The sequence below is a fragment of the Fringilla coelebs genome (assembly GCF_963513975.1).
Source record: "Fringilla coelebs genome assembly, chromosome: 5".
NCBI classification, from domain to species: Eukaryota; Metazoa; Chordata; class Aves; order Passeriformes; family Fringillidae; genus Fringilla; species Fringilla coelebs.
The window spans coordinates 66,700,650-66,721,446 of NC_140033.1; the positions used below are offsets into that span (position 1 = coordinate 66,700,650).

Sequence of the window (20,797 nt, forward strand, 5' to 3'; positions counted from 1 at the left end):
GACACTGAATAAAACCTTTAAAAAATAACAAGCAGAAAATTTTCCATAAACTAAAAAAAAAATAAATATAAGGATGGGGTATTTTGTACACAGGACAACTTGGGGTTGGATTACAGGCAAATCCTGGACACCTTGATAACAACCTTCCAATCCCAAGCATTTGATTTCTTTCTACTACCGTAACACTCCATGAGATAACTTGCAAAAACAACTTTCTACACATCTATTACTCAAAAGTGAACACTTTAAATAGCAAATGGACAATATTAGAAATTATTAACATTTACTGCCAACACAAACTCCTCAGAAACTGAGAAATCCTGAAGGACAAGCCTACCTAACTAGGAGGGAATATCAGGAAATCTAAACTCATCACTTATTTTAAGCACTTATCCCAACAACATTCCTGTAAAATACACCAAAGCACATGATTCCAACACAGTCTCCCACCCAGAAAGTACTGGTAATGAGAAAACAAATAGATGAAAGACTACTGTCAATTGAGGGTTTAAACTGGTCATCCCACCTCCTGTGACCTGTATCAAAACCCCTCCCTTAAAACCCAGGAGTAAAATTCAAACAGATATTATGTTAGAATATTTATGTTTTAAGCAGTATTAATATATAAGTAACTACAGGCAGTGAATCTGATCTTTGCAGCTTCCACAAGAGATTAATGACTTGGATTCAGTTAACACACCCAAGCTTAAAACTTCCTTTACTTCAAAGCATAAAGTTGAGAAGGACATGCAGCCTCTTGGTCTTGTCATAGCACTGATATCAGCCCCAAGAGGACAGGACTTCTTCAGAGGAAGGCACTGCTGGACAGCACTGGCCTAAGACATCAATCTCTACTGCCCAGCAACCAAGAGCTTTGATGCTCCTCATGTGAAGAAAGTCAGGTGGGTCTCTGCTCCTGAGAGTTAGGGATATGATGGAGAGGGATGCTGAGCTGATGTACCCTGCTCTAAATGATTCCTGATTGCAGTCCTGGCCTGCTCTCCCGGGCTGGGCCCAGTGGGGATGCTCTAGGTCTCAGCCATAGCTTAACCTGTGGTTTTGCACCCACACATCCCTTGATTGTCTATGAACTAATGAACTCTGCAGTCTCATTCACCAAGTACCTTGCCATACCTGAGAGCAAGTAAGCTTCTTTGAGAATGACTGGAAAGAAGAATTGGCAGAAACTTGTCCCATGGGTTATTTCCCAAACTGCCCAAAAAGGGGGGAAGTGGAGGAAAGTTCCCTGTATTTTCTTCTACTTCCCTAAATGGAAAGGTATCCTTCTTGTGTCATCTGAACATGTTCATTTGAAGATTTCATACTCATTTGTCATGTCAGCAACAATTCTGAGCAGAAACTTTGATTAGCTAAAATGGAAACAAAGATCTGGTCGTGGAAATATTCCTTTTTTCATAGAGAGTAGGAGACACTTTGACTCCACCTTCAACAAAGCACAGATTGGCTTGCCACTCACAAAAGGACTGTACCAGTCCACCTGTTCCCATAAAACAACCTCAGAACATCTGTAACAACCTGAGAACATCTGTATCTCTGTAGTACTGAAGTAATGGGTTGGACACACTCAGCCAAGTCTCCCACAGTGAACAAGCTTCCTCTCCATCAACACTGCAAGCTGCTGCTCTGCAGATCAAAACAGCCCCAGGTAAGACAGCTCCTTCCTGGAAATGGAAGACAGAGCTGCCTTATCTCAGGAAAGGGAAGATAAAAGGTCACTAAGTAGCAAAGTTCTCACCTTGAAAGCTTTGCCCCTTGATTGACATGGAACAACCAAGGTCATGGAACTTCCAATCAGATGCCTGCATAATTACTGAACCCTCCTAATTATATCAGAGAGCCAAGTCCTCACTGGAAAGGCAAAGCAAACAAAGAAGCCAATGAAGCCTCCTCTGTTGTTGGAGAAAATTGGTAATTAAAAGTCATGAGTGCACCAAGGAGTGAGGGAATAGCATCACAGTCACTGCTCAGTGTTACTGCTCAGTACTCAGGAGTGACTTGCATACAAAGCAGCAGGCTTATCTCCCTAGGGAAATTACAGGGTACTGTGTTAAACAGCAGAGTGGAGAGGAAAGACAGGGAAAAGTAGAGACAGAGAAAGAGCAACTCCTGTATTATCAAGAGCTTCATTTACCCCACAGAGAGGGACAGCACTGCCAGCCAGGCCCAAGTCTGAGAAGTGCTTCTCACATGTTTATGGCAGCTCTAGAAAGCCTTCTCCCAGCCTTAGATCATGAACTATTCCTCTGCTTTGAAGAGCACAAATGAAGCAGACCTTGAGCTCAACCTAATCCAGCCCACACACAGCCCTTGCCCAAACAAAGACTATTCCAGTGGAAAACCTTAACCTCAATAACCTGAGCTCACCTTAGAGACTGCTCTTTCTCGAGAGGCTACCCTTCAAAAAATCATTATCAGAAACCACAGAACTTCAATCTATCCTTAAAAAAACCTTCCAAAACTCAAAGAAAGACAGAACATCATGATCCTGCTCACATCATAAGAAATTAAACTAGATAGTCATGGGACCTGCTGAAACCAAGGCATGTGCTTTTACTGATTAGACTATGAGAAGATAAATGCTGATCTGTTTCCTTCCCAATGAAAGTCCACACCATCTCAGAGCACTGAGATGTCAAAGATGGCACTGGACAGAAAAAGGCACCACATTATCTACCATCGTTTGCAAGCAAACACAAGAATTTCTCTGATCTGCAATACAGACAGCCTTAAAGATCCAATCCTAAAGATGATCATATGCAAGAGGTGCCAAGTGTGGACCAAATCCTTGAAGAGATGGACTTTGATGGATTATGGTACTGTGGCAAGAAATCCAGTCTTACTGAGGGCACTCAGCCCTTCCAACAAACAAAAAAGGGAAGTGTGAAACACCAGAAGCCCAAAGAGAACAGTTTGTACATTGCAGAGATCAGAACAAAGAGACATTTTCTACTTCACTGCTTCAAGTACAATGATTCAAAAAGACACATCTTCAAGATACTCTACATTACAATGCCTCCCCTTCAAAACATGAGCAAGAAGAAGTAAGGGATAAATGCAGCAGAAGCAGTAATGCAATTTGTGGAATAAAAAATAATTTTTATTCATTAATAAAAATTAATAAAAAATTAATAACCAACAATATCTAGCAAACTGCAGCCATTTCATTATGCTTAACTTTGACAGATTCAAATCTAATAAGCTCATATTGAAGTGCATCTGGTCCTTTTTCACCTCTTTTCTGAACTTCCATTGCTTACCAACACAATGCTCTTTCCCCTTCACTGCTGCAACCTAATTCCAGCACTGTTTTGTAATGCTGAATGCTAAGCATCCAACCCCCCAGGAGAGCACTTTACCTGTTGAAGATATCACCTGACACCTTTTGCAGATACAGAAGTGCATCTGCCACCTGCTGCACAGCCTCCTCCCTGCGTAGGTCTGGCTGGATCAGGGGCACTGAGTATGTCTGCCCTTCCAAAAAGTGCTTCTGGGCTACTGTGGCCATTGTACCTAAGGGAAAGAACAAATAGGTCATTACACATTAAACACACTGCCATTTTATCACAGCAGTTATTCAGGGACTTCTACTTTCTGCTCCACTAATTATTTTAGGAAAGCATTTGCAACAGAATTGGTAAGCTGAGGGAAAAGGCACAAGTAGCAAGGCTGACATATTGGATTTTTAGTACATTCAAGACAGCTACAGTGAGCTGAGACTTTCTTGCTTATCTGAATATTCTTGGAAACCATAATTTTATTTTAGCATGCTACTTAACACATCTCTGCTCAGTGTTGTGTTGAAACAAAGACCAGAGTTAGAAGCAAAGTCGGTTCAGAGTAGCAATGAGACTCATCACAAATCACCCTGTCCCCTCCTCCCTTTCCTCATATTCCACGTGGATATATTTCAGGTCATCCAACCCTATTAGCAAAAGGCAGTATTTCATCTCACATTTCTGCTCCAAGAAACACACCATCAGGCCCCTTCCAAGAACAGAAGCCATGAGATTACAAGGCATGCATGGGCACACACCCCCTTACTCCAGGTAGGTTAATGAGAGTTCTTCCATTCTGACACTCCCAGGAGCTCCTTGTTGCTTCTGGACTGGATTTTTCCTTAGTATCTACCTTAGTATCTACCTTGAATCTACCTTTTTCCTTAGTATCTACCTTAGAATCCTTTCACATCTCTAGCCTAACCAGTCACCGAAATGTTTCAGTTGTGTGCCACACTCCAGAGCACACTTTTGGAAGCAGCTGGGCCAGTCCCACTGCTCTACAGCTCAGCCAGGAGAAGGTCACCCATCACCTATGTTTCCATCCTGAGCTTTGCTCATGTCTCCCTCAGCAATTCCCAAAAAGTTGGCCTCCCATGTCTTTATTCACAAAAATAACAAAAAAAGTTCCTGGGACTTGGAAGAGCATAAAGAGAAAAAAATCCATTTCTCTGAGCACATTATAAGTTGCAAACTCACAAATACATTTCTATTAGGACATTCAACACAATGAACAGAGCAGAGTATCCATACAGTTTTCTAACCCAAACTCTACTGCTAGGTCTACACGACTCCCTCCAAACTTGTTTCCTCTGTGTCTCTTCTCATTCAGGCTGTAAAAACCAGAGAGTTTACAGGTGCTCACTACAGGGTCTCATCACACAGGGCTCCATACATCTGTATAAGCAAATATTCATTAAGCTGAGGAAAAGCAAATCAAAGGAGGATGAAAAACCAAGGTATCAGAAAGAGACAGGGATATCTCAGGATGCACCACATTCCCTGTGTGGTATTTGGAAGTCAGCAAGAGCTAGGTTCAGAGAGCAGTGCTGTGTGCAACCTGCATTCCTGGCTCTGTAGCAGTGCAGGCTGAGAATGACATAGAAACACAGCCCATACTGGAGAAATTCACAAATCAGGGGCCTGAAGAGAGATAGTCACAACATAAAAGACCAGTTTAATATGTGAAAATTAGAGGGGTCTTCACACATTCCTTCGATTCCCTATCTTGCTTCACAAAACAAAGAGATAACAGATTAGACTTGCCTGCAGCCATTTCTGTATATTTAGGAAACACCACTCTCTCCAAATTTTTCCTTGAAGATGATACCACAGTAGGGTAGGAAACGCTTTCTGTAAGTGTGATGTGGCTGTTATTTAAGGGTATTCTTTTGGGATGTGGGATTTGCTGAGTTGTTTTGGGGTTTTTTTGTGGGGCTGTTTAGTAATGAATCATATGAGATGTAAGGGTATGTGGAAGCCTTTCCACAGTTAACAAATTTGCAAGATCAAGCCCAGCCATTACAAAGCTGGCTCTGCTGCCAGTCTAGGAAGCCTAGACCTACTCTGTTTCATTTCATGCATCACTGGCAGCAAGACTCTGTATCTGCACTCTTTAGCAGCAATGTTTGCACACTGATTAGTCTTCTTGACTGGGCCTGCTCTGCAGACAGGAAATTATTATTTAGAGCTGTAAAGCATACAAGTTAATCTGAGATGAGTACAGCTAATTTTGAGACAGCAGTTTTGATCTGCTGACCACAATCAAGCTTCAATACTTTTCCTTTCAAAGCTACTATTTGACTGTCACCATGAAGTAAAGGGGCCAGATAACACAGCAAGGATGTGGTTATGAGTTACTCTGGCCCCAGCAGCAAAAAGGGTTTATAATCCCCCCTGTCACTGGTCAAAACCCTGCCATTGCATCGGTGCTCCTGATGTTGGGATGCCTATTTTTAATTCAAATCAGCTCAATGACCCAATTTACCACAGCCAGATAAACAGCTGTAATTGTCCAGTCATGAAACATAGGGGAAAGCAGGGGTAAGAAGGAAACTTCTGAAACTTGTTTCATTATCAAAATCATTCCTGTGGAAAGGTAATCCTAAGAAAGCCAAGATTTTCACTTCTTGAGGCCAGATAAGATTATGCAGCCCCAACACGATCTCTCAGACTCTCACCAATCCTAATTCTCCTAGTGTCCTTCCTAAAACCAAGCTCAGTTCAGATGCTGACTGCCAGATGCTCCCACTTGGGAGCAGGGCTCCTCTAGCTACTCCCAAAACATGTCTTTCCCTACAGTCAGAAGCTACAGACTCTCCTTCAGGTCCCACTGCTCCCTTGCAAAGAGAGGAGCACCCAGTACTGGGCAAAGCAGGAAAATCCCTGGGTGCTCCTGCTCACACTGTCACAGTTTGTCTGCTGGTAAACATCACCTTCACAGCTTCTCCATGAAGACTCTCAAAGGAGCTTCAGATTCTCACCTTTCCAAAAACAAATAGTGGAGAAATATGGCAGACTCTGGAAATTACCACCAGAAACACATACAAGAGACAATTCTTTCTGTGCAAGGAGGAGGGAAAACAGCAACAACTAAATTACTAGACTTGGGCACAATCCCATGCTACAGCTGCTATTTGTTACCTCCTAGGACCAAACTAACTGGAGAAATAAGCCAGTTTTACAAACAATTTGAGTAAGGGCCACCACGTGGTTAGAATAAAAGGAGAATTTCTTCACTTAACAGAGAGAGGCTGCAGGAATAAGAAATATTTTAAAAGGGAAAATTCAAAATATTGCCAGCAGAAGTCAGGAAGGAAAGCAAAGACTGAACATCACTCAGTAGGACTGATTCTTCCTTTATCTCAAGCTCCAGTGCACTGAGAAGGAAGCAGCACATTTTCTTCCCATGCTCCACTATCAGAATTAGTACATAAAAAATAAAAAAGGGAGTCCTGGGTGTTAAAATATGTCAATTCTTCTACCCTATCCAAGGGGTGCCAAGCCTTCATGAACCACGAACAGCAAAGGTGCAAAAAAACTGCTTATATCTTGCATACAGAAGGGACTTCCAGCAAAGCAACAAACTGGTTCCAGTATCACTCCAGAATCTTACAGAGGGTGTGTTTCTGCAGGTAGTACAGCAAAGCTGGAATTATGGCAGCTGACACAAAATACTCTGTACTAAAGTGAGAAATGGACACGTGTGCCCAAAGAAAGTATGAGTCACAAAACCAGATGTCAGATCATCCAAGAGATTTAATCATTAGTGGTGTGACCACCAGTGGGTCACACAAAGCAGAAGAAACAGCAACACAGAGCTTAGAGCTTTTCTTTTTTTTTTTTTCTTTTTTTTTTTTTGTGATCAAAGAGGCTTTGGAGAAGAACTGCAGCATCTGGGGGCTCCAGCCATTTTTTATTCAATTATTTTTTCTATGTCAGCTTTCATGATCAAGACAAATATGCTCTGGTGTTATATAATAACCTCATTTACCTTATTAAAGTGAAAACAAAGTGAAAAAGGTTGTTTTCTCACAGCACCACCTGCTTCCAAGTGCTATGTTCTGATTTGGAAGTTCTGACTAAAGCTCCTGACTGCTTAGATTTGCACTTCTGCCTTAAGTTGTCTGTGCCTTTCACCACAGGCAAGCTGGCCCAAAGCTCCTCAGGGCTAGTGGCTATTCCTCCACAGCACTCAAAGCTGTTCTCTCCCTGTCAGTTCCAACACTCACACTGGCAAAAGCTGAGAGAAACAGCAGGAATGAGAAACAGAATGTGTCTCCACCAGACTCTCTTGCCTCTCTAGAAGACCTAAACCAGGCTGAGCACTCCAGGGTTTCCAGGAATTTGGAACCAACAACTGGGCTTACTCTTCACTCAACGCAGCCAAGTCTAATGCTTGGAGGGACATGTGGAGCTCTGCCCCTGGAAAAGTAAGTATATCATTCACTGCTCTGGATAAGTAGAGAAAACACTCCACCTGCTTTCCTCACCTCTCTCCAGAGAATAAAACTTCTCATGTTAAGGCAAGCCCAAAAGAACTTGTTACAGAGCAAACAGAGTTTGTAAAAGAAGCAACACTTCCCTAAATTCTTTAGAAAATACTGCTCTATGGAGGATTGACTACTGGGACGATTATCTAAAAATAAAGCAACTCCACAATCTTAAAATATTTTAGTTTTTCAAAGGAACATAAACAAAGGCAATATTAAAAAAATAGCATGACTGCTCTTAATACAGGTAGAATGTAAAGCTGTATACAAGCACTTAGCAGATGAGTACTTTGCTGTGAAAATAAAGGGAGAATAAGGCAAGGCATCAAAAATACCTGCTTCCTTAACATGCTGCAAAAAGCTAAAAAGAGCAGGCTCATGGGAGAAGAGGGATAATACTTTGAAAAAAATTAGTGTGTACACTTCAAAGCAACAATGGCTGCTTTAGCAATTACTGTGCTGCTGCTTCTGTCACTGCACTGGAAAGGCAGTAAGAACTAGAGGTCTTTAATTCCCACAGGCAGTAACATCTCCAAAAACAAGTGACAGGCTATCTCTAACCCTATGTCTCTCTTTTGTAGGATCCCAATAAAAGGTGAATGCCTTGTAGCTGCCTATGAGGACAGAGGGATCAGCAATATGCAATAAAACACATCTGCATATCTCTCACCACACCCCACTACTCCACTACCACCAGTATGGTTCCAAAGTGAGAAGAGACCAAACCACAAATAAACTACAGTTTAAGATCAAACACACTCAATAGATGGAGCAGACAGGCTCTGGGCATAGCTTACCAGAAAGTGCTGTCTTCTCTGACAGAGGAAAGTCACACCCATAACTTGGTTAACCATGAGAAGTCATCCCAAATTCCTTCCTGAGAGAAATTTCTTACATGTAATACTTTCTACCATGTTTACTTGGATAAACATTTTCCCATGGTCAAATCTGCTAGCATATTCAAGTCATACCTTGATTGTTCTGGAGGCTTGCCTAGAGGCTGTCCCATCAAAATATCAGAATTAAATCCTCTAAGGAAAAAATAAGAACAATATAAAAAGTTAATTATAACACCTTGCCCTCCACAGATAAAGCATACTCTCGTGAGTTTACCAGCTGCAAAAACAGAGAACAGTATTTAAAAAAGAGACTTGAAAAGCTAGAAAAGCAAAATATACCATTGCATATGAAATGCTGTTCAGGGCAGGATGAGGCAGTGTGTGCACAAACACACACAAATGCAGACACTGAAACAAAAGCTAGAAATTGCTCAAATGCAGCACAGGAGCCTACATACAAGTCTATTATTATGCAGCATACAATCATTCTGCCCTGTGCTGACATTCATGGAAGGTGATGAAATTTAGTCCTCCAGCAGAGCACACAAGAGGTAACTCTCCTGGAAAGGACAGCAGGATGCATTTCCAGCAGTGAGATGAGAGGTTCACCACAGTCCCCCCTGTGCTAATCCAACTTTACCCTTTTTTTGGGGAAGCAAGGTGGGGGCAGGAGAGAAGCACTTTGGTAAGTTAAGAGGATGAAAGGTCTATTTATATTTTTTAATTAACCATCTTCTACAATGTTATTAAGCAGCAATCAAAGATGCAGATGCTGCTGATTTGATTGGCAAGAAGCACACCGTGCTGTATATTAAGGAACTCTGCCCCTATAAATAGGTCTAATCACCATCTGAAGGCTGGAAGGCAGTGATGAAAGAAAGCATTAATAAGACCCTAATTAGGCCCCGTAGCAGGCTGTACTCCACCAGGGTGCTCATGTTACTAGATGTCTCTCATAGTAGCACCCTCAAACTTCTTTGCAGATGTTACTGCTTTGGTCTTAAGACCTCTAGTAGCTATTTTAGAAAAGAAAGGGGTTTCTCTATCTTTGGAGTGCTTGGCATCAGCTGTGATTTTGGCTCCCAGTGCTATTTCTGGAACTAAACGACTCTGTCCATTCCAGCTGTCCCACCCTACCCACTATCAAGGAGTGAATTAAACAGAGGAGCTGGAGTTCCCCAGATACAGAAACTGGCAATAGGTGCAGGAAAGTGAAAAACTTGAGAAGCCATCATTCTCCTTCCTTCTCAGCAGCAGGAGCACACCAAAGCCCAATCTACATCACAAGGTTACTTTAGCCACAGCTGTAAAAGCCATTTCTGCTCCACCCCTCCAGCTTTAGAGGACACTCACTCAACCTCAACCTCTGAGCCTATCCTTACAGTACAGCATTATCTCAAAGAACACCAGCAACAAAAACTCCATGTAGAAAATGAATCCTACAGGGCATCTCCTGCTCCCACAACTGCTCATTGATATGGGATGACCTGAACAGCCAAACCCTTTTCAAAAGGAGCCAGCCTCACATCTCACCATGGCCCTGCAGAAGCAATAGAGCACTGAGGCACCTGACAGTCAGCAGGACTATGTGGAGAAAAGCACTGGCCTGTCAAAAATCTGCTTCTGAAAGTGTGAGCCCAGCATTTAAGGCACCTCCTTCTCAAGAAGCCAGAGCCTGTTAAAAACACCTTTGGCTCAGACACTTTGCTTTGAAAGAAAGAGCTGTGGCAGCAACTATAGGTGAAATCTGAAGACTCCCACTTACCCAAAAAACTACTCAGAGCCACCTAGATTTGTTGGTTTGTCACTACTGGCATATTCCACTTAGGCTTAAGAGAGAGAATCAAAATTTTAGATCTCAGAGCCCAGCTTTACAATAGCATGTGGCAACACCTTGGCAAAATACCTGACATTTAAAGATGGATTAGATACAACAAATTACATTGAATCTCCAGAAAGAGAATGCTATTACATTATTTCTTTTTTTAAAGAGAATCTGATAAGTAAAGACTTAAAATAATTTAGAGGTGCACTTCAATCCTGCCAGCTCCATAAGCTAAGACCCCCTCTAAGCCACTACTGTCTTCAGGACAATCTTTTCCCTCAACACAGAGCTCTGTCTGTGAAGCATAGGCAGTCTCCCTCACCGAATCACCTTGGTGAGAAAGCCCTGTCCTCTATGCACAGGCTGAAATTTATTTCCTCCAGCTGGATACATAAAGCTCATTTTGACAGACAGATGTTGATATCTAAAGTTAATCAGATAATCCCCTCTGCAACTGCCACCTTTGGCTCTCAGCAGTAATGGAGACAAACAGATGCTGTAATGAACAATTGATCTGATTCCAGGGCAGCATATACAACTGACCACAAACACTCTGCTAATTGCCTGCCTTCCCTTCCTATCACTAGTTATTACAAAGGAAGCCTAAACAAACAGCTTAGCTACACCTGCTTACAAACTAAGGTTGAGAATCCCATCCCAAACATCCAGCCACAGCTCCTTCCTTGATGTCCTAAATGGGGGCACTTTGGTTTTGTATGCTTGAAGTACCCAGAAGCCACTGGCTATGCAAAGTCCTCTAGAGAGCCATTTCTCTGCAATAAGGTATTTTAAACAATAGGATTTCAAAACCAGGCTAACCAGAATCCTGCTGTAGAGCCTCCTGCAGAATGTCTGGAGCTTCTCATCCTCACTATCAGACCACAGCAATACTCACTTCCAGAAATACACCATGTCCAAAAAAAAAAAAAAATCCAGCCAGTTTTGCCCTCTAATTTTCTGATGCAAAATGAGCTCCACCCTCCTGCAGAGGGACCTCAGCTGCAGATCCAACCGCTGCCACAAACCATAACTTGCAGTGTCCTGGTTTTCACCTCCACATTCTCCTCTGCTCCAAAGTTCCAGGGTTTTACAGCCCCCAGGCTCCACGTGCAGTATTACAACAGAACCTTGGACACTCAGTTAAGGAAACAACTAAATCAAACCACGGACCAGATCAGTTCCTGCCTGTTTAATGCATTCAAAAGCAAAGGCAATTTGCATTTCTAGAAGATGACAGGAGGAGAACTCACTAAAGAGGGAATGTCTTCAAGTCTGGTCACATTTGCTAGAAGGAATATCCCTACAGAGTGGCCTGATTGACAGGAGCTGATGAAAAGCTGGGTCAAAAAATGACACCTGAATGAACTATTTTCTGGGAAAGGTTATCTTGTGAGGGAGTCTAAGCAGAGCTGATTAGCTACAGAAATTGCTTTTCTGACTGATAAAAATGATTCCCTTCAATCTCTTACACCACAGCCATGGGAAACATAACAATTTCAGACATAATCCTCTTCTTCCTCTGCACATTACCTTTAATCTAAAAAACATGTTATAAAAAAAAACTGCCTTGCTTTCAGGATTACCTCAATACTATTTTTCCCCAGCCCTTAATTCCTACCCTTCCCTTTCACTCTCCAAACTGAGCTTGATGTGACCACAGTCACCTGGTATTCCCAGAAGCCAGATTGCAGAGTAGCTCCCAGGAATTATCTGCTTTCAGTTTTCTGGCCCAAGAACCCCTGAGCTGAGAGAACAGCACTTTGCATCTGAAGGAATGAAGATTTAAAACTCAGTTTAAATATCTGGAGTGATAGAAGAAGGACAGATGCTAAGAATAGCAACCTGTGCTGCTCTAGGCATTCCTCAGGCAGCCTTTTGCCTCAGGCTCTGGAGGTGTGGCTGTTTCCCCCCCATCCAAAGCATCCCAGGAATAAAGAGATATAACAGGCAGCCTCTACAGCCCAGCTTTACTACTCAGACAAGACAAACATCATGAAATATCAGGAGAACGGATCAGCCAACCTTCCTAAAATAAAATTTAAGCAAGGGCAAGTTGACTGGAGCATCTCTGGTTCCCAGAAAACTGTCATGCAGAAAAGTCTCTACAAGGACATGCCAAAGCCACTTTGCTTCCAGGCCTTGCCTCTGGCAAGAGCAGCACTCTTTGCTCTGCTTCCTTTCACTGCTCCAGGAAGGCTCTGTATTTCAAGAAAGCTGCCAAGGAATGGGGGCAGCTCTAACTTTTACCTCCAGGACAGGTGAGCCCAGTCTGCACAACACGGCCAGCAACACCCCCCATGCAACCTCCATGAAATAAAGAGGTCATTCCAAACAAACTGCCAGCTGACATTTGCCTCAACCATGTGAAATGTCACATCCACATCCAGCACTACCCCACACTACTTACTGGAAGCTGCACTGTGACTTGCACAGAGTCAAGAACTAGCCTCCTCTGCACAGGGATAAAGAGCCTCCTCTTTGGAAAGAAGTCTTTGGGAAAATCCAGGTGCTATTCAATATCTGAATCACATTTAATAACCAAAAAACAAAAAGAAAAAAAAAAAAAAACCCAAACAAAACACAAAACCCCCACAAACAAACAAAATAAAAGGGAGGGGGGAAACTTATAACAGGATTTCCTGTTAATTATTTAAATAAATACTATCAATGACCATCACTCCTGGATGTGAACTCACAATATTCCCTAAATCCATCAGCATCCTTTCTTCATGTACACAGCTAAGTCTAGCAGTCCTATGGTCTCCTTATTGCTGGCCAACTCATTCTTTACTTTGAATATAGAAAAAGATTATTCCAATAATTTCATCAGCAGTTTGGGTTCATTTGCAAACACTGACAATATGGTTTTATTTGACAAATCATTACAACCAGCACAACTACTGGCCTGGGAACAGTACAAAGTGCTACAAACAGTACAACTACTTGGAATAGTACAAAACACCCAAACCCCATCACAGGGCATCAGTCAACTTTCTGAGGAAAAATCACATAACACTCCACACAGAGTCCCGTATCTTTCTCAGACACCTCCTCCTCTTTTTTTGTTCCTCCCTTCAGGCCGCAGCATCTCCCCTCTGTCCCTACAGGGTACCTGACCTACACTGAAAAGAGGCATTGCCCTTGCCATTCCCTGAAACACTGCGTGGAGCTCAGGAGTCCTGAATGCCACTGCCAACTTGAGAATTCCATGCTCCATGCCTGCCTGGCAGATCTCCCAACCCATGCCACGGCTCAGCACCGAAGCACCATGTAACAAGCACAGAATGGCTCAGGTTGGAAGGGACCTCCGCGGGTGATCTGGTCCAACCCCTTGCTCAAGCAGTCATCCTAGAGCACCTGGCACAGGACTGCACCCAAATGGTCTCTGAATATCCCACGAGGGAGACTCAACAACCTGTATGGAAAATCTTTCTTCCAGGCTGAACAAACTCAGCTCCCTCAGCCTGCCCTCACAAGAGGGGTGCTCCAGCCCCTTAACCAACTTCGTCGCTCTCTGCTGGAGCTCCATGTGTCGCACGGCCTGAGGAGTCCAGAACTGGACACAGCACTCCCCCACCAGCACTGGGCAGAGGGGCAGGATCACCTCCCTCGACCTGCAGGCAATGAATGCTCTTCCTAACGCACCCAGGACATGAAGTGCAAACAGCCATTTTCCAGCCCTGCTGTCCCTCCCTAACAGGCGCTGCCAAGCTCTCCTGGCAAAAGCTCCCGGGGCCCCCGCTGGGCAGCGCCGGCAGCCCCGGCACAGCCCTTCGCGGAGGCCCCGTTCAGGCCCGGCGGGAGAGCACCCACCGGCACCGCGGCCGCTCCCCGGAGCTGTTCCCGGAGCTGTCCTCCGGCCCCGCCCGGGTCCCGGGGCTCTCCCGGGGCTCTGAGGGGGGGCCCGGGCTCGGCCCCGCCCCCGCGCGCGCTCCCCGCCGCGCCGCGCGCTCCTCACCTGCCGCCCGCGGCCGCGCCCCCGCGCCCCGCGCCGCTTCCGCCCTCACGTGCGCGTCACTTCCGGCCGGCCGGGGCGGCCCTGCGGAGCCGCGGTGCGGGAGGAAGTGAGGGGAGGGCGGGATGGCCTCGGCCGGAGGGACCCCGCCATCACCCAGTGCAGCTCCCGGGCCTGCGCGGGACCTTCCCGCAATCACACCGTGTGCCCCAGAGCGTGTCCGAATGCTCCTTGAGCTCTGGCAGGCTGTGCTGTGCCCACTGCCCTGGGGAGCTGTTCCAGTGCCCAGCCACCCTCTGTGGGTAAAACCTTTTCCTGGTACCCAACCTAAACCTGCCCTGGCACAGCTTCAGGCCATTCCCTCGGGTCCTGTCACTGTCACCACAGACAGGAGATCAGTGCCTGCCCCCTTCTCCCCTCTCGGGAAGCTGAACATCACTGTGAGCTCTCCCCTCGGTCCCCTCCAGCTGAACAGACCCAGCGCCCTCAGCTGCTCCTCACAGGCTTCCCCTCCGCACCCTCGCCGTCCTCTTGGCCCTCCTTTGGACACCCTCTAACAGTCCAGCCCGACTTCTGCACCTGCCTGCTCTTCTTCCATGTTTTCTGTATAGAGTGTGGCAAGCAAAAAGGGCATCTCTGTCTCACACTCCTCTCCACTGCTCATGTTTAGAGTTGGGCAATTTAAAAGCTGATTTAACAAGTACAGAATTTTCAAGAACGTGGCACTAGTTTGTTACCGTGTTGCTTTCACGCTTCCCTTTGTGCACACATTCCAGCAGCCAAGGTCTCCCAGCACAAGCGCTCATGAAAAATGAATTGTGAGAGCACATCTGTAAACATTAAACCCACACTTTAAAGGGCTGCGTGAGGCACATCACAGAGGTATTTGAATGCTTTTCCACTTCAGGATCAGAAACAATTTCTCCAAACTTATGTAAACAGTTGCAACTTCACGCCATGTGAATGGCAAACAGCAGCTTTTGGATGCACCAGGGAACACTCGTGATTGATATGTAGCATTAAAAGCAGTGCACAGGGGAAAAAAATAAGGCAAGCCTCTTCAAACAGGGAATGCACTTGAAGACATCAGCACCCACTCATGCATATTAGCTCAGGGAAAAGGGTAAATTCATTACATAAATTACCTGTTGCAGATTGTTTGCTCTGTTCCACCTCCTCTGCAGTGGGAAGCTCAGACTGAAGGGGGGCAGTGATATTGGACTCAGTGGAGTTGCAAAGGAGATCAGTAGCCAGCAGCAGCTTCTGTGTTTCAGAGCCTGCAGGAGGTACAGTCCTTGCCCTTGTGATGTTTTAATCATGGGCCTGGTAAGACCCATAAGTATGGAAAGCATAAGGGCAAAAGGCCTGAGCACTAAGGACCAGGATAGGAGCTATTGAAACTCTATGAGGAATAGAAAATCTTGCCAAAAACTCAAAGCAGATAAAAAAATCCTCTCTATCTGAGTCTGAGCAAGGAGCATGTGTGTGGGTGTCAGGACCTGTCAGAAATAAAATGGGGAAGCGGATGTAAGGAGCAACAATCCAATCTATTCTTATCCATTTTTATTTATATACTGCTGATGGAAAGCCCGCCAAATGCTTTTTCCTGCTTGGTGAAATCCAGTTCAGACCATTTTCAAAGTTCAAGAGAAGGCAAAAGGTGATGGATGGCAGACTGACACAGTCCCTCCCCGTGTCCCCTCCCAACCTGAGGAAGAGGAGCCAGCAGTTTGCAAAATCCATCATTAAAGGACGAAAAGAGAGCTAACAGAGAGAGAGAAAAGGAAGACTGGATCTCAGGCTGGGTGGGCAGAGCACCAGGGGTACAGCAAGTCCTGGGTGAGCAGCAATAGCAGGGCAGCACTGGACTGGATAAAGCACTAGGAAGACCCTGGTAGTGGGTGGGAGGCTGTAAATGGTTGAGAACTCCTGGGTGATGTTGTCACATATCAAACTTCTTTCCTGTGCAGACAAGATCTGTCTAACCAGGCACAAGCAGGTGTGGACAACAGCACAGACAGAGTCTGGAGGTGAATCAGGAGAGCAGCTGCTTGACACTGTGTGTAGTTCAAGTGCAAAGGCACCAGTCTCCATCCAGCTGCATGCCTTGACTCATTCCCAGCCAGTGGAATACTGGACACAGTTTCTTCTCTGTCCAGAAAAATGTTTACTGGATACATTTCATAACTTTCACTGGCTGTTTTTGATGGTCCTGAGGACAGGACCCTTTTAGTTCACCAAGGACCACTCTCAGGGATCTGACTGGCACCTATGACCACCAAGCTCATCCTGCACTGCCTTGCATTGGCAATTCCAGCCAACAAAAAGTCACACACAGTATCTTTCTCCTCCAACAAAAGGAGCGCTACTGTCTCTACTGTCTAGAGTCTTCTTCTGTCTGTCAGCTTTTCTACCCCTACAATATTCAAATGCTTCCACCCTGTCCAGAACTCTTGCATTAAAGCATTTTTTTTCCTGTTGGCTAGACCCTTTGCAATTATCTAGACACAAACTGATCACTCATCTATTGTTATGTCACAGGAATAAATTCATTAATTCAGCAGCCAACCCTTTTAGATTCACATTGTATTTGAAGTCATTTTCACATTTCTAAAGCTGCATTTTCCCACCAGTGCTTTTTCTGTGCTTTTTCTGAAGTAATAATTAAAAAAAAAAGGCAAACCAAAACACTCAACCTTCAAAACATTAAATTAACTTGCTCTTTTTTTTTTATCTTTTACTGAGCAAAGTCACCTTGGACAGGTAATTATTACCTCACTTTTCTCACTAGAAGAAGGGAAACAATAATATTTTTCCATCTTTAATATTTTTAGGATGGAAAATGTTGCTCCTTAACATTTATTATTATGTTTTATACCAAAATTTAATAACATAAAACTTAGAATCTGGAGGCAAAATGTAAAAAGCAAAGGTGAGGAGATTACAGAATGCTGCTGTGGTTGTGTTTTGAAGGCGCTGGAAATTCTTGTAGTCTGTTGAACAGCATTTGTCAAACATTCAGGCAGAACTGTCTGAGCTGCTTTTGCTCAAGGTCAGAACACAAAACAGTTCTTACTGCAGACATCCCTCTTGTTTTGGGGGTTTTCAGATCTGAGGGATGTTTTGCTATTGCAGGTGGATGTAGGGTCGAACTCACCTAACCTTTAGAACTGTTTGGAGCTCAGATTTTGCTTCAGGTCTGACTCTAATGCTTTGCTTGTAGTGTTTCCTTAGAAGAACAGGCAGGAAGGAACTCTGCCTTGTTCTGTGTCTGGTGACAATTAGCACCTCGTCTGAGTGACACTACAATCAGTGTATGCTCACAACATGTTGAAACAAGACAAAACTAAACAGTGTTTTGTCATTTGGGAGAGAAAAGCAAAAGGCCAAGTACCTTTATTTCCCCATGGCATATAGATGCTCTAACTAAAACATGAATACCTGCATTAGCTCTGAGGTATTCTGACTGCAGGGGGAAAAACAAGGGCCAAGTGCAGCCCCTTTTCCTTTTGCACAAGCTTTCTTCTGACTCAGGTATCTGGAAACACTTTTTCCACACACTTCCTCACAAACATGTGCCTTTCCTCTTCCCCTAGAAGTGGGGCTTTGGGGTAAAATGCAGTGGAGAGCTGAAGTTGATAGAAGTACCATACCTGTACCCCTTCTCAACCACTCTTGTTTCTCCTTCTCCTCAACTCCTTCTGCTTCTACACTTTCTCCACTATCATCCAAGCCTACTGCTCAGCCCTGGAATCTTTAAACATCACTCAGCAGCATCACATTACTTATTCCTTATGAGTGCCAGAGCCCTTCTGATGCCCTGTGCCTGCACTGCCCATCAGACTGTAAGTTCTGCAGGGCACAACATGCCACAGTGTTTCCCACAGGGCTCAGGTTGAAGCACTCAGGCAAGGCTGGGAACTGCCCCCCCCCCCCCCAATAAACAATAAAAATGCAACTTCTTCAGTGCACACTTGTGTATAAAATGACTCTTGTATTACTGGCACAGGTAAGGATGGTACCTGTCTGTATGACTGCACTGAGCTAGTGTCTTTGACATACCTTGAACTGATTGGTAAGGAAAAGCTGGACTGCAAAGTTCTCTGTCTTAAGTGTCACTGGGAAGACTCTTAGCTGGGAACTTCAAAGTGCCATTCTTCACATTGCATCCACACAATTTTGCATGCTCACAGTAACAGTCTTTGTTTACTTTAAAAAAAGCACGTGTCTGAAATAAAGGTATATCAGTGAAACAGTGGTTAAAAAAATAGACCACAAAGAGTAGAAAGTCCCTGGAGAGGAGCACAGATGAGGACAGTGTTCCATGCACATTGTTTTTTACTCTCTGTCTCCTTTCCACACTGCCAGAGCACCCCCAGCCCTGAGAGTCCTGAGTGGGGCTGCCCTTGCTGCCCACGTGAGATGTGTGGGAGCACAGCACAGCAGCGTGGCTGCAGGCTAATGCTTTTATTTCTGTAACGTGGATTCCTAAGAGCCTGATAACAGGAGGTAGGGATCAAATCCATTCTCCTTGCATAACTGAACAGAGCATTCCCACTAGGCTACCTGGCAAGAGATCAAACCTCCCATACCATACTTTATAAAAAAATAAATGAAAGAGAGAAATATTAAGAACAGCCATGGATGGCTAAGAGAAAAGCAACAGGTATTCTAAGTCATCCATTTAGCCCAGCTCCCAACAGACCCAAATGACTTGTTTACCATTAAAGTCAACACATACAAGACTCACAGAACCTGCAACATTCTGTGACACCCTCACATTCTATGACAACCATGCACAGAGTCTTATCCTCACATTCTGTAACACCTGGCTATTTGCCATGCAGCCCTGGCCACTCTCAGGTCTCTCACTGCTCAGAGATGTGTTACAAATTCTCTTTTCCCAGCCCAGTGGTCGAAGAAGGAGTCAGAGCTCTTCAGTTCTCGGTCTCAAGGTTGTTTAATGTATCTTATCTATAAAATTTTATCTCCTGGCCTGCTGAGGTCTGCTCAGCAGGACAGACAGAGGCACTCTGCCTGCCCCCAGGTGGTGTTATCTTTTTGTACTAAAAACTACGTGTGCAATATTTACAATTACTTTCCAATACCTATCACCTATGTTAGACAGTGAGCTTCTACTCTAAACCAATCTAAAAGTGCCACCATCACAGCAGAAGATGGAGGCCAAGAAGAAGAAAGGCTGGACACGCCCAGATTCCTCCATCTTGCCTCCTGAACCCCCATTCTAAAAACCCCAAAACTCTATTTTTTCACCCCATGACAAGCTAATTATTATTCTACTTATACTTTCGTGGCTTGCAGATCTTCATATAAAGCTGGTAATTTGCTCCATGGGTCATGATCAACACCACAGGTGTCTTGGGCTCTGTGCCAGGGTCTCTGAGCCCCCTGGCAGGGGTCCTGGCAATCCAGGACAGCCAGAGGGATGTCCTGAATTCTGACAGGTTACCATTTCATTTCCAAGCCAGAAGCCAGCTATTCAAAGCTTGTCCCCTTTGCTGCAGCCACGAGCCCCATTGCTGGCTGTCCTTCTGTCACCATAACAAGGCCAGGAGTTGTCATGAATTCACTGGTTGCCCTCTGAAGAGGGTGAACCCAAGGAGGAAGGAGCCAGCTACAACTCCCAGCTAGAATCTGAGTGAGTCATTGTGAAGATCTCTCTTCTTTTGATTCTGACATCCATTAAGTTTATTTAGAACAGTGTGGGTGCTAAATATTAGATGTTGCTTCCAAAAAAATTGAAGATTGATTTTTTTATCATCCTGAAAGTTTCAAATAAAAATCAGCACTCTGATGAAAATTCACAGCACTCCCTCCCCAGCTTTGGACATTACTTTTTTTTTTTGTTTTGTTCTTAATTCTTCTGGACTTTTAATTCCTAAAAGGAGAAGAAAAAAGATGGAATTCTCAAAAACATTTCTTCCTTTTTATAAAAATAGCTCTTTTAAAATTTTGTATTTTTTAAATCACATCTCTTTAAACTAGGAACTTTAATAGTATTTTATCAATTTCCAACACTAGCTGCAAGGTTTTAAAATGTACATTTTAATGCTTCAATACCTAAGTCATTGCTGGATACAAATTAGGGGATTTCTGAATACATTTGGAAAGGTAATAAAAAGAGAAGCATGAAAAGAGATGCAAGACCCTACATTAAAGATTAGGACAAAAAGGAACTGAAGAGAAAGGTGGTCTATTAAAAGCCTACTGAAAATATTAGTGTCTATTAAGGCATTTTGACAAATGCTTGTCTGAATACTGACAGCAGGACACTCAAATAATTTTAGGACAGTCTGTTTCCAAGCAGAATAATGAGAGGTAAAAGCAAAGGAAAAAAAAAAAAAAGAAAAAATAAGCCTTTGGCAAAT

General features: G+C 44.0%; 1 protein-coding gene across 3 annotated transcripts in view; it reads right to left on the reverse strand.

The window, feature by feature from the left end:
- The window catches only part of WASHC1 (WASH complex subunit 1), a gene marked incomplete at its 5' end in the record, with an annotated part of 38,489 nt that extends 24,046 nt beyond the window's left edge, over positions 1 to 14,443 (reverse strand). Inside the window, 2 exons of one of the 3 annotated variants that reach the window (XM_084206046.1) lie at positions 3,378 to 3,531; positions 14,412 to 14,443. In XM_084206046.1, coding sequence (XP_084062172.1) covers positions 3,378 to 3,526 — 149 coding nt within the window. Of the gene's footprint in view, positions 1 to 3,377; positions 3,557 to 8,760; positions 8,794 to 14,411 lie in introns of those variants that run through there. The other 2 variants (XM_084206047.1, XM_084206045.1) reach the window with 2 other exon arrangements.
- Positions 14,444 to 20,797: the final 6,354 nt, after the last annotated feature.